This window comes from Leucoraja erinacea, chromosome 14, assembly GCF_028641065.1.
Source record: "Leucoraja erinacea ecotype New England chromosome 14, Leri_hhj_1, whole genome shotgun sequence".
In the NCBI taxonomy this organism is placed as follows: domain Eukaryota; kingdom Metazoa; phylum Chordata; class Chondrichthyes; order Rajiformes; family Rajidae; genus Leucoraja; species Leucoraja erinaceus.
In genome coordinates, this window is record NC_073390.1 from 24319726 (window position 1) to 24334242 (window position 14517).

The window sequence follows — 14517 nt, forward strand, 5'->3', positions numbered from 1 at the left end:
GGCTGAGGGAAATTCAGCCACGTCTCCCGTGACTCTCGCTAACGACCGACCCAAGATGGCGCCCAAGCCAAGCGACTCAGACCAGGAAATGGATCTGCAATCATTCATTACCATCTCTCCACTCTTAGACCTCTCCTCCAGTAGCAGGTTGTCTTACACTAGTTATGCTCTTATGTTCATTAGTTCTTGGAGCATAAATAAGTCATTCGGCTCATCTAGTCCACTCCGCCATTCAATCATAGCTGATCTATCTTTCCCCCCTCAACCCCATTCTTTTGCCTTCTCCCTGTAACCCCTGACACCTGCCCTAATTTACTCTTTATCTCCTGTCAGATCTGTCACCCCCATTGGAGACCTTCGAACTATCTTTAATTGTATCTGTACACTGTGGACGGCCAGATTGTAATCATGTGTAGTCTTTCCTCCGATTGGTTAGGCACACAATAGTAAAGCTTTTCACTGTGAAATAGTAGAGAGTGGTGGATGTAGCCTAGTCCATCACACAGACCACCATTGATTCATATCTACACTTCACGCTGCCTTGGGGGAAAAAAGTCATCCTCCAATCAAAGACTTGTCCCACCCTGGTCATTCCTTCTTTCCCCTTCTGCTTGGCCGAAGATACAGAATCAGGAAGTGGAGGACAGGTGGTTTATGGTGAGGGGGATAAAGATTTAATAGGAACCTTAGGACAACTTTTCCACATAGAGGGTATCTGGAACAAGCTGCCAGAGGAGGTAGTTGAGGCAGGTACTATAACACCATTTAAAAGACATTTGGACAGGTTCATGGATAGGAAAAGTTTAGAGGGATAAGGGCCAAGCATAGGCAGATGGGACTGGCTTAGATGGGGCATCTTGGTCGGCATGGATGCATTGGGCCAAAGTGCCTGTTTCTGTGCTGTATAACATAAAACTGACTTGTTTTCTCTCTCTCTAAGTTCTGGAAAAGAGACTATGACTTGAAACGTTAACGCATGCTGAATGCCTCCTGCAGTTTCAGTTTTTAGTTCATAAATTCATAAGTCGTAGAAGTAGAATTATGCATTCGGCCCATCCAGACTACTCTTCTATCCGATCACAGCTGATCGATCTTTTCCTCTCAACCCCATTCTCCTGCCTTCTCCCCGTAATCTATGATGCCCTTACCAATTAAGAATCTGTCAATCTCCGCTTTAAAAATACCCAACGACTTGGCCTCCAATGAATTCCACAGATTCACCACCCACTAGTCGAAGAAGTTTCAGCTTCCTAGCGTTTGCAGACATTTGTTTTTGATGTTCACTGATTCTCTTCCCTTCCTCCCTGAACCCGGTAGGTCCAAGGCGTGAAGATCTTTGTGATGCTCTACAAGGAGTTGGAACTTGCCCTGGGCATCAACAGCGGCTACAGCAAGAGGACCCTGGTGAAACTGCACCCCAATATCAAGGTGAGTGGCCACACAAGGAACTGCAGGTGCTGGTCTACAAAATAGACACGAAATGCTGGAGTAACAGGAGGGAACTCACTGACCAATAACTGGGGTGGAAGCTGGTACAACCAACCAAGTCTAGAGTGAAGCTCAAAGTGCTGGAGAAACTCAGCAGGTCAGGCAGCATCTGCAGAGAACAAAGAGGGCGGCACAGTGGCGCAGCAGTAGAAAGGCTGCCTTGAAGCACCAGGGAATACTCTGCCACAGAAGGTAGTTGAGGCCAGTTCATTGGCTATATTTAAGAGGGAGTTAGATGTGGCCCTTGTGGCTAAAGGGATCATGGGGTATGGAGAGAAGGCAGGTACAGGATACTGAGTTGGATGATCAGCCATGATCATATTGAATGGTGGTGCAGGCTCGAAGGGCTGAATGGCCTACTCCTGCACCTATTTTCTATGTTTCTATGGACCCGGGTTTGATCCTGACTATGGGTGCTTGTCTGTACAGAGTTTGTACATTCTCCCTGTGACCTGCGTGGGTTTTCTCCAATATCTTCGGTTTCCTCCCACACTCCAAAGACATACAGGTTTGCAGGTTAATTGGCTTGGTATAAATGTGAATTGTCCCTAGTGTGTGTAGGGTAGTGTTAATGTGGGGGTGATCGCTGGTCGGTGCGGACTCGGTGGGCCAAAGGGCCTGTTTCTGCACTGTATCTCAACTGAACTAAATTATGGATTGGTGACTTTTCGGGAAAAGAAGGATCTCGACCCAAAACGACCAGGTCACCTGTTCACGTTCTCTAGAAAAGGTGCCTGACCCGCTGAGTTACCCCAGCACTTGGTTTTCTTGATAAGAACTCCCTTCTGCTTTTGGGACCTTACACTGAACGACCTCAAACTATGCTGCAATCCCTCTGTCTGACAGAGCCATCTGTCTATGGGTGTGACCTGAAGCCCACACTGTCTGTTTCGGGAACAGGAAGGACCCCACTGACCTATATGTGTACGAAAAAACTGCAGATGCTGGTTTAAATCGAAGGTAGACACAAGATGCTGGAGTAATTCAGCAGGACAGGCAGCATCCCTGGAGAAAAGGAATGGGCGACGTTTCGGGTCGAGACCCTTCTTCAGACTGACCTATAACTGGGGTGGAAGATGGCAGAGCGAACAAGGTCTAGAACAAAACACAACGTGCCGAAGACACTCAGTGGGTCAGGCAGCAACCCTGGAGATCATAGATAGAAGACCTTTTGGGTTGGGATCTTTCTTCAGAAAGGAATCCCAGACAGCCAGCTACAGATTAGAATAGATATCAACAGGCTAAAATTCTCACTGCACTGCCCATTTTTAAATCCATATCTGATTCCCTGAGGCGTTTTTTTAAACAGCATTTGAATTTATTTCAGATAACTTTGAGTAGTGGGGGGTTGGGGGCCTGGAATATGCTGCCAGGACTGCACCAGCCAGTGGAGGCAGATAACATAGTGGCATTTAAGAGGCTTTTAGACAGGCACATGGATATGCAGAGAATGGAGGTATATGGACCATGTGCAGTCAGAGGCGCTTAGTTTGACATGGACAGGAACATGGATAGGATGGGTTTAGATGGATAGGGGCCAAACACAGGCAGGTGGAACTTGCGTAGATGGCTTCCTGTATCGCATGGCAGCAAGACTTTCGGCAAAGCTTGTGGACGCTCAAGGTGCGAGGGAAATACAAGTTTAAGATACAATAGTGGTTTTTAGATGGGTACGTGGATATGCAGGGAATGGAAGGTTATGGATCAAGTTCGTGCAGGCTGATGAGATCAGTTTAATTTGGCATCATGTTTGGCACAGACGTTGTGGGCCAAAGAGCCTGTTTCATTCTGTATGACCTTGACTCGAATGGCATTATGCTCGGCCTGGACACAGTGGGTTGAAGGGCCTGTTTTGTGCTGTATGTTGTGGACAGGGGTGACGGGACTGTGTATGTTGTATGCTGTGGGATGGGGCAAGCAGGGAGAGAGTTGTACGTTGTGTTATGGGACTGGTGTGATGGGCGACTTGTATGTTGTGGGACAGGGGGTGACGGGGGACTGTGTTGTATGTTGTGGGACGGGGTGAGAGGGGAGAGTGTTGTATGTTGTGTGCTGTGGGACGGGTGGCCAAGGACAGTGCTGGGGGAAGATGTGTGCCAACTGACCTCATTGCCCTTTGATCCCCCAGGTGATGCGCCACCCTGACCACGTCTCGTCCACCGTCTACCTGTGGGCCCACCATGAGAAGCTGGTGATCATTGACCAGTCGGTGGCCTTTGTGGGCGGCATTGACCTGGCGTACGGCCGCTGGGATGACCAGGAGCATCGGCTCACAGACGTGGGCAGTGTGACGCGGAGTGCCCACTCCCCGCCCACCACCACCCCCACCCCCACTGCCAACAACAACCCCCCGGTGAGCAATGCCCGGGGAGGGCTCATCCCTGTAGTGGAGGTTTGCTGTGTGTGTGTGTGGTGGGTGGTGGGTGGGATTGCTCTGTGTGTGTGTGTGTGGGGGGTTTGCTGTGTGTGTGTGGGGGGGGGGGGGGTTAGCTAGATAGATATGCCACTTGTTGTCACTATACATGTACAATGAGATTAAAAGCAGCTCGTACTCAGTGCATACATATAATTTAGTACAAAAAACAAGAGAAGCTGTGTGTGCAGGGGGGGTTAGCTGTGTGTGTGTGTGTGCTGTCTGGGGAAGGAGGGGGCTGTTGGAGGGACACCGTGGGTGGGTCGCTAGGCTGTACCGGCTGGGGCGGAGGAGCGGGAGTGTGTGTGTGTAACTGAGTGTGGGCGTAGTGGATGTATGGGAGTGTGAGCACTGTGTCAGAGTAAGTGTATAAATGAATGAGTGTCTTTGTATCTGTGTGTGTGCAGGTATATTTATGTTTTTCAGTGTGTGTGTGTGTGTGTGTGTGTGTGTGTTGCATGTTTTGTGCTTGCCTGGCGCGTGTCCCACGTTGGGGTACACCCGTGGTGATGACGTGACCATGTGTCGGCAGGTGGAGCGCGGCCTGGACGGATCGGGTGAGACGGAGGAGACCAGGATCCCGGCAAGGATCAAGCTGGAGCGGAGCGGCGGGGAGGAGGAGGGGGGTCGGACGCGAGGCGCAACCTGGTCAAACCTGGTCAAACGGCTGCAACGACCGAACCTGGAGCGCAACGACAGTGTCAGCAGCGGCGACAGCGGTAAGCTGCAGCCCGCCTGCCCCCCCGTGCTAATGTCAACGGTAACAGCAGCATTCAGCGCTCACCACCAACCTTGACCTCCAGCCCCGACCTCCAGCCTCTCCTCCACTGACCTCACCATTGCACTTCCCCCCTCTCCCAACTACCCGCCCCTGGCCTCCCTTTCATCTCCTGCCTCACCCAGTGGAAAACTGTGGCGTTGAACTGGCCTCTCAAACTTAGTTTAGAGAGAGCAGAATGTAACGTTACAGTGTTCCAGTTCCAGAGAAAGTGTAGATTAAAAAAAAGTGCAAGGTCTGCAATGAGGTTGGTTGGAAGACTTGGGCAATACCGAACCCGATCAAGGGGCAAGCGTTAGCAAGCCCCCCATGGTTGATGTTATTGGGATGTGCCAGGTCCCTTGGCCTTTGAAGATGAAACATTGGGTCCAACCCAATGCTCGATCCTGCACATGACATTACGATTTCACTGGGTCCTTGGCCAGTGGAGGTGGGCCCTACTTGTGATCCATTCCACGGCTCTCCTCCCAAGGTGGGGAATTGTTTTAGTTTAGTTTAGAGGGTGGATACAATTCCCCACCCACGGAATCCATGCCGACTGCCGATCACACTAGTACTACGTTATCCCACTCCCCCATCCACTCCCTACATACTGGGGACAATTTACAGAGGACACACGAGAGCTCGTGTTGGTTTCTACCCACGCTCCAAAGATGTGCGAGTTTTGTAGGTTAATTGGTAAAATGATAAATTTTACCAATACTGTGTAGGATAGTGCTCGTCTACGGAGTGATTACTGGTCAGCGCAGACTTGGTGGGCCGAAGGGCCTGCTTCCGTGCTGCATCTCCAAATTCCAAATTCCAAATTAACCTACAAACATGCACGGCTTTCGGATGTGAGTGGAAACTGGAGCAACAGGAGGAAGCCCATGCGATCACAGGGAGAACGTGCAAACTCCTCACACAGACTGCACCCGGGATCAGGATCGAACCCGGGTCTCTGACGCTGTGAGTCAGCTGCTCTACCCGCTGCGCCAGCGAGTCTGGTGCCTTCCCATGCAGGAGGGGTCTGGGGAGGAAGAGGTCGGGTGCTGTATGTACATAGTCCCAGACAAGCTACACTCTAACCTCTCCGCAGATTGGTTTACCAGCAAGCAGAACTTGTTGTCCAACCTGAGGAAGTTACGCCACCTGTCCGCCAACTCCGACCTCCCTACACCCGATGACGGTGAGTCGCACCCTCGAGCAGCAAGCTCTCCGTTAGCTTTGCAGTGGGTGCTGGGGCTAAAGAACACTCTCCCCACTCGTACCCTCGAGTGCCATGATGTGCTTGGATGCTTAAGCTTTGGTGTAGCTGGGATTGCTGGTGTCTGCCTGTCTGCTTGTCAGAAGATGCAGGGAATACTCTACCGACGCCAATCACTGGGTCCTACCCGCGTGGTCTGGTGGTTAGCACATTCGTCTCTGAGCCAGATGGTCTTGGGTTCAAGACTCTCCACAGCTTTGGTCCGGTAATTATTGCATTTTGGTTTACGTGAGCGTGTGATAAGCATTTCATGGCTCGGGGCCTGTGCTCACTGGAGTTTAGAAGGATGAGGGGGCACCTCATTGAGACTTGCCGAATAGTGAATGGCCTAGATAGAGTGGATGTGGAGAAGATGTTCCCACTAGTGGGAGAGTCTATGAGCAGAGGGCACAACCGCAGAATAAAAGGATGTACCTTTAGAAAGAAGATGAGAAGGAATTTCTTTAGCCAGAGGGTGGTGAATCTGTGGAATTCATTGCACGGATGGTGGTGGAGGCCAAGTTATTTTTAAGGTGGAGTTTGACAGGTTCTTGATTAGTAAGGTTGTCAAGGTTTATGTGGAGAAGGCAAGAGAACAGGGTTGAGACGGAAAGATAGATCAGCCATGATTAAATGATAAGAGTAGACCCGACGGGCTGAATATGGGCAAGTTCTGCTCTCTGACATTTGGCATGCTATTCAATCGAATAAAATACTTTACATAATATACAATCCAGCCACACACAAGTATAATAGGTAGAGCAAAGGGAAAGACAACACAGCTAGAAATAATGATCGATTTATGTGGAAAAGAGATTACCAAGAGTGCCTGTATCTCTACTGCTTGTTGGGCCATAAACATTTATGAGTCTGCATAAATTTTGTTGCAATGAGTTTGGCCGGGTGCCTCGTAATGACTGATGAATCAGTGGTACCTGCGGGTACCATTCACCTGGGCTGGAGCTGATAACACAGGCTTTCATCAGTTGCAAACCAATGTATAATATTGGAATTATATTTTCTCAGCGATTTCTCACCCATTTCTCAGCAAAAATCCCACTCGTGTCTCAAACACCTTACCTTTTAAAGATTTAGTTTGGCTCTAGGTTTATTATTGTCATGTGAACTGAGGTACAATGAAAAGCTTTGTTTTGCATGCTATCCATACAGATCAGGTAATCTATACATTGATACAATCAAGCCCAACTCGAGTACAATTGGGAGTAAAAGGGAAGATACAGAGTGCAGAATATAGTTCTCAGCATTGTGGCGCATCAGTTCCAGAGACAAAGTCCAATGTCCGCAATGGGGTAGAGGCGAATCGGACAGTACCCTAGCTTATGGAAGGGCCGTTCAGAAACCTGATAACAGAGGGGAAGAAGCTGTTCCTGAGTCTGGCGGTGAGCGCTTTCCGCTGCGTTACTCCTGCACTTTGTTATAAAAATCATAAAGTCATACAGCACGGAAATAGGACCTTTGGCCCAACTCGATTGTGCCGGCCAAAATGCCCTATCTAAGCTAGTCCCCCTTACCTGCGTTTGGCCCATATCCCTCTCGAGTTTCAGTTCAGTTTTAGTTTATTATCACGTGTTATATGGTTATATGGTGTGTCAAAGAACAGTGAAAAGCTTTTGTTGCATGCTAACCAGTCAGCGAAAAGACAATAAATGATTACCATCAAGCCATTCACGGTTACATGTACGGGAATAATGTTTGGTGCAAGATAATCCCAGTAAAGTCTGATCAAAGATAGTCCAAAAGTCACCAACAAGGTAGATACTAGTTTCCTATCAATGCATCTGTCCAAATGTCTATTACATTTTGTTATAGTACCTGCCTCAACTACCTCCTCCGGCAGCTCGTTCCATACACTCTGTGGAAAAAGTTGCCTATCAGTTTCATATTAAATCTTTCTCCTCTCACCTGAAACCCATGTCCTCTGGATCTTGATTCCCCTACCCTGCATTAAATAAACTCTACATTCAGCCTATTAATTCCCCTCATGATTTTAGACACCTCTGTAAGGTCCTTGGCCTCCTGCGATCCAAGGAATAAAGTCCTAGCCTGCCCAACCTCTCCCTGTATCTCAGGCCCTCGAGTCCTGGCAACATCCTTGTAAACCATTTTTGCACATTTTCCAGCATACAGACATCATTCTAATAGGATGACCAAAACTGAAAACAGCCTCACTAACACCTTGTACAACTGTAACATAACATTGCAATGCAAGATTCCAGCATCTGCAATTCCTTGTGTCTGCAGCCGAATCAAAGTCCTGCAACATGACTTTCTGGTCCTTGTACTCCATGCCTGATCTGTAGACTGTAGAGATAGCACAGAAACGGGCCCATTGGTCCACCGAGACCACGCCGACCAGCGTTCACCACATACGCCATCAATATCCTACACACTGGGGACAATTTACAATTTTACCGAAGCCAATGAACCTACAAAGCTGCACGTCTTTGGGATGTGGGAGGAAACCGGAGCACACGGAGAAAACCCACGCAGTCAAAGGGAGAACATGCAAACTCCGCACAGACAGCACCCGTAGTCAGGATCAAACCCGGGTCTCTGGCACTGTAAGGCAGCAACTCTACAGCTGCGTCACCGTGCCACACTGCTTCCCCCCGTATACGTACTGCCCGCCTTCTTTACAAGTGCAGGTGGACTCTGCTTCTTCACAACACCCAGTGTGAGGCGCAGAGAGGAAGATGTCCCGATATATATCCCAGGCAGCTGCCCATCCTCAGAGTGGCTAAAATCCCGACGTCCTTGGTGCCGTGTCTGATTGCCTCCCTCAGAGCTGTGAAAGGAATCTCAGACAGCCAGCCGTAGATTAGAAGGGAAGTTGGCACGGTGTAAATCTTACAGCGCGTCCATTTTTTGACCCCTATCTGATTCCCTGAACCATATTTTTAAACCCAGCATTTGAACTTATTTCAGATAACAAAGAGTTGGTGAGAGTTTGTAGACACAAGAGACTGCAGATGCTGGGATCTGTAGCAAAGAAAGGAAGGTAACTGAAGGAACTCAGTGGGTCAGGCAGCATCTGTGGAGGGTAGACACACAGTGCTGGAGTTACTTAGTGGGTCAGGTAGCATCCCTGGCTCGGTCTGAAGAAGGGTTTAGACCGGAAACATCACCCATCCTTTTTCTCTAGAGATGCTGCCTGACCCGCTGAGTTACCCCAGCATTTTGTGTCTATCTTTGGTATAAACCAGCATCTGCAGTTCCTTCCTACAGCCTTGTGGAGGGAATGGCCCTGGGCTCGGGGTGGTGTAGAGGAGAATCTAGGAGGGATACACAAGGAACTGCACATGCTAGATTTCGAATAGAAGACTCAGTACTGGTATAACTCGACATCTCTGGAGAACATGAACAGATGACATTCCAAGTCTGAAGATATATGATAATATGAACCCAAAATATCACCTATCCATGTTATCCAGAGATATTTTGCTGACCTGCTGGGTTACTCCAGCACTTTGTGTCCTTTTTGTTTTAACTAATCTAACCTGATTTGGTTTATATAAATAGTTTATTAAAACCCATTTCAAATGTATGAAATGCAAAGGAAAATATTACTAATACATCTACAGAGTTGATAGATTTTGGAGAGTATATTTACCATAAACCAAGACCTGAACATTAGTGTATATCTGGAGCCAGTATGCTTCTCGACAAAGCCTTTCTTCGTTCCCTTCCTGATACTCCCACGTCACTCAATGCCCTATACAACTCAAGCACTGCTCACTCTTTCAACTTTTCCATTACTTATTCCAGGAATTAAATCCAAAAAAGTGACAGTCCCTGTTCTCCGTCCAATAAGGTCATCAAACCTGTCACAGAAGTGGAAAAAGCATCACTTGAGATTTTCCACACTATATTGGGTAGGGTGACATGTCATGTGTTCCGAGGTACAGTGAAAAGCATTTTGTTGCATGCTAACCAGTTAGCGGAAAGACTATACATGATTACTATCGAACCGTCCACAGTGTACAGATACAGGATTAAGGGAATAGTCGACAGATCTGAGAGGAGATTAAGAGCATAGTTAGAGTAAAAAATGCTGCTGTTGAAGTCGAGGTTTAAAAGGGTTTAATCGATCACCCATTCATACCACTTCTACATTATCCCACTTTCCCATCCATTCTATACACACTAGTGGCAATTTACAGAGGCCAAGTCTGGGGTATGGGAGGAAACTCGCACGTTTTTGGGATGTGGGAGGAAACCGGGTCACCCGGAGGAAACCCACGCGGTCACAGGGAGAATGTGCAACCTCCACCCAGACAGGGAGCACCTAAGGTCAGGATCAAACTCTGGGTATCTGGTGCTGTGAGGCAGCAGTTCTACCCGCTGCGCCACTGTGCCGCCCCCCTGCTGGGGAGGGAGTTCCACGGTTCCGAACCAGTGACGAAGGCAGGAACGGCGATATTTGCGCTGCTGCGCCACACTAACTTGTGCAGAAAGTTCGACTGCTGTATCACTGTCTCCATTGAGTTTCCAAGGTGAAGAGTCACTGACCTAAAATAATTCTGTTTCACAGCCCGACTTTTATGGCCTGACTTGATGAATATTTCCAGCACTTTCCGCGTCGATTATGTCATTGCAGCAGGTTTACCTGGAAATATTTCGTAAAGATTCTCTTGACAGGTTTTTGGCCTGAGTTTGTATTGCCTTTCCACAGTGAGGGCACTGTTACCAGACTCTCTCCTTACCCTGGGAATGTGTGACAAGTTGGAATAGAGGGACACAAAAAGCCGGAGTAACTCAGCGGGACAGGCAGCACCTCTGGAGAGAAGGAATGGGTGACGTTTCGGGTCGAGACCCTTCTTCAGACCCGATACGTCACTCATTCCTTCTCTCCAGAGATGTTGAGTTACTCCAGCTTTTTGTGTCTATAGAAACATAGAAACATAGAAATTAGATGCAGGAGTAGGCCATTAGGCCCTTCGAGCCTGCACCGCCATTCAATATGATCATGGCTGATCATCCAACTCAGTATCCCGTACCTGCCTTCTCTCCATACCCCCTGATCCCCTTAGCCACAAGGGCCACATCTAACTCCCTCTTAAATATAGCCACTGAACTGGCCTCAACTACCCTCTGTGGCAGCGACTTCCAGAGATTCACCACTCTGCGTGAAAAAAGTTCTTCTCATCTCGGTTTTAAAGGATTTCCCCTTTATCCTTAAGCTGTGACCCCTTGTCCTGGACTTCCCCAACATCGGGAACAATCTTCCCGCATCTAGCCTGTCCAACCCCTTAAGAATTTTATAAGTTTCTATAAGATCCCCTCTCAATCTTCTAAATTCTAGAGAGTATAAACCAAGTCTATCCAGTCTTTCTTCATAAGACAGTCCTGACATCCCAGGAATCAGTCTGGTGAACCGTCTCTGCACTCCCTCTATGGCAATAATGTCCTTCCTCAGATTTGGAGACCAAAACTGTACGCAATACTCCAGGTGTGGTCTCACTAAGACCCTGTACAACTGCAGTAGAACCTCTCTGCTCCTATACTCAAATCCTTTTGCAATGAAAGCTAACATACCATTCGCTTTCTTTACTGCCTGCTGCACCTGCATGCCTACCTTCAATGACTGGTGCACCATGACACCCAGGTCTCGCTGCATCTCCCCCTTTCCCAATCGGCCACCATTTAGATAATAGTCTGCTTTCCTGTTTTTGCCACCAAAATGGATAACCTCACATTTATCCACATTATACTGCATCTGCCAAACATTTGCCCACTCACCCAGCCTATCCAAGTCACCCTGCAGTCTCCTAGCATCCTCCTCACAGCTAACACTGCCCCCCAGCTTAGTGTCATCCGCAAACTTGGAGATATTGCCTTCAATTCCCTCATCCAGATCATTAATATATATTGTAAATAGCTGGGGTCCCAGTACTGAGCCTTGGGGTACCCCACTAGTCACTGCCTGCCATTGTGAAAAGGACCCGTTTACTCCTACTCTTTGCTTCCTGTTTGCCAGCCAGTTCTCTATCCACATCAATACTGAACCCCCAATGCCTTGTGCTTTAAGTTTGTATACTATCTTCGGTTTAAACCAGCATCAGCAGTTTCTTCTCACATATTATAGAGGGACCTTTATTCTGAGTCTGACCTGTGCCAGCAGGTTGGGTTGCGTGGGCCCAGGGCTCAAGATTAGGTTGCACGGTTCCTTTGAGGTGGTGTTAACACATCTTATAACTTTGGTAACGGGTGCTACACAAATACAAGGCAAATATACATAGTACAACACAGGAGCCATCCCCTCGGCCCAAAATGTCTGTGCCATAGATGCTGCCGTTATGTTAATCTCCTCTGCCTGCGTGTGATCCACATCCCTCCTTTCCTTGCATATCCATGTGCCTATCTAAAAGCCTCTGAAACGCCACTATCGTATCTGCATTCCAGGCACCCACCATCCACTGTGTAAAACATCTTGCCCCATGCATCACCTTTACACTTTGCCCTCTCTCCTGTACATTTTGACATTTCCACCAAAGAGAAGAGGTTCTGAATGTCGACCACTCATGATTTTATATACTTCTTTCAGGCCTTACTTGTGGTCACCCTGCAGCATATTTGTGGTCACCCTGCAGCATAGATGAAATGTAATGGTCACGAACAATGATAATTAAACAATACTTCTTAATTCCTGAACAGGTAGCCCCGCTAAAAAAAACTCAAGTCCTCATTAACATAAGAAACTGCAGATGCTGGTTTACAAAAAAAGACACAAAGTGTTGGAGTAACACAGCGGGTCAGGCAGCAACTCTGGAGAACATGGATAGGTGACGTTTTGGGTCAGGACCTGTCTTCAGACCATTCTCTTTTCATTGTTTCAATGAATCACACTTTCTGTCTTTTCATCTCTATTCTTTGTCCATCCATCTCCCCATCAGACCCTCCTCTCACCAGTTATCAACCTACAACCTAACTGCCCAGCTTAGAGCATTCGTCTCCCCTTCCCTACAATCAGTCTGAAGAAGAGTCCCAACATGAAACGTCACCTATCCATGTCCTCCCGAGATGCTGCCTGACCCGCTGAGTTACTACAGCATTTTGTGTCTTTTCAAGTCATTGTTTCCACTTCTAAGACTGGGGCAATAAATTCACTGCTTCGTTGGACAAAACGGTGAATGCCTTTTTTTCTGGGACTGAATGAGAGATTGGAGGCTGGATGCAGGAACAGCTGAATAAAGGAGAGGGGTTCAGAGGGAATTCCTGAGCTCAGAGTCCAGGTTCTTGAAGGTACAAACACAACAGCCTGCTGTTTAATTGACTTTAGTTTGGAGAATTGTGTGCAGTTCTGTTCATCCCATTATGGGAAGGATGTGGAGCGGGTGCAGAGGAGGTTTAAGGGCCTGTCCCACTGTACGAGGTAATTCAAGAGGGCTCCCGAGTTTACCCTGATTCCAACTGTGAGAATTACGGTAATAGCCGCTCGTAGGTACTCGGGGCTCTCGTGGACATTTTTAAACATATTGAAAAAACTTCACGAACTTACTGCGTTTCCCGAGTACCTGCCGTTAGCGTTACTAGCCACTAAGAGACGTCCTGAGCTCCGACGTAGACAGTGGGTACATTCTATGGAGGGATACAGATTATGTGCAGGTAGCTGACAGTCTTGGCGTCATGTTCGGCACAGATATTGTGGGCTGAAAGGCCTGATCATGTACCGTACTGTTCTATGTATAAAGCATCGAGATGGGCCACTGTTGCAAGACAGCGGGGATCTCAGAGCTTTGACTGGGGGGAGGGGGGGGAGTGACTGAGGGGAGAGGCGACATTGGGGAGATGTTTGAATGGGAGGGTGAGGACATTACGGTTTGAGGCTTGCTGTGCTGGGAGCCTGTGTCTATCGGCACGGAGGGGGAGAGAAGTCCTAAGGCAGCTTTTACAGGGGAAGAGGTGGGATGGGCCCACGGTGAGCAGCTGCAGCCACTGGCGTGACTTGCTTCCTGTGTATCACTATGGAGTGTACGGACCAGGAATTGTCTCCTAACAGCTGCATGTTAGGTCAATCACCCCAAAGCTATCCCTCAAATTCCTAGTGTCCCGCCCTCATTTTAACCCTGCCAACATTCCGGCATCTCACTTCGATATCCCTCTCTGGTCTACTTGTCAATATTGAACCTGGTCACTTGCTAACAGTGTCACCCAAAGGACCATACCTGTCTCTCCTCTGCCTCTCAACTTAGGTTACCTGAGGTACAGTGAAAAGCTTTGATTTGCAGGCTATCCAAAACAGATCAGATATACCATGCATAAGTGCAATCAAACCAAGTTTCAGTTCAGTTTTAGTCTGTCACGTGTACTGTGGTACAGTGAAAAGGTTTTGTTGCATGCTAACCAGTCAACGGAAATACAATACATGATTATAATTAAGCCATTCACCGTGTACAGAGACATCATAAGGGAATAACATTTAGTGCAAGGTAAAACCAGTAAAGCCCAATCAAATATAGTCCGATTATCGCCATTGATGTAGATAGTGGTTCAGGACTGCTCTTTAGTGTGGTAGGATGGTTCAGCCTGATAACAGCTGGGAAGAAACTGTTCTGGAGGTGTGTGGAAGAGCAAAGGGGAAGATACAGGGTG

General features: G+C 48.0%; 1 protein-coding gene across 7 annotated transcripts in view; it reads left to right on the top strand.

Moving 5' to 3' along the window:
* The window catches only part of LOC129703416 (phospholipase D1-like), a 91167-nt gene that overhangs the window by 53913 nt on the left and 22737 nt on the right, over positions 1 to 14517 (top strand). For 6 of the 7 annotated variants that reach the window (XM_055645825.1, XM_055645823.1, XM_055645824.1 and 3 more), the window contains 4 exons: positions 1318 to 1428; positions 3617 to 3841; positions 4434 to 4620; positions 5758 to 5847. In XM_055645825.1, coding sequence (XP_055501800.1) covers positions 1318 to 1428; positions 3617 to 3841; positions 4434 to 4620; positions 5758 to 5847 — 613 coding nt within the window. The remainder of the gene's footprint in view (positions 1 to 1317; positions 1429 to 3616; positions 3842 to 4433; positions 4621 to 5757; positions 5848 to 14517) is intronic. The other variant, XM_055645828.1, reaches the window with a different exon arrangement.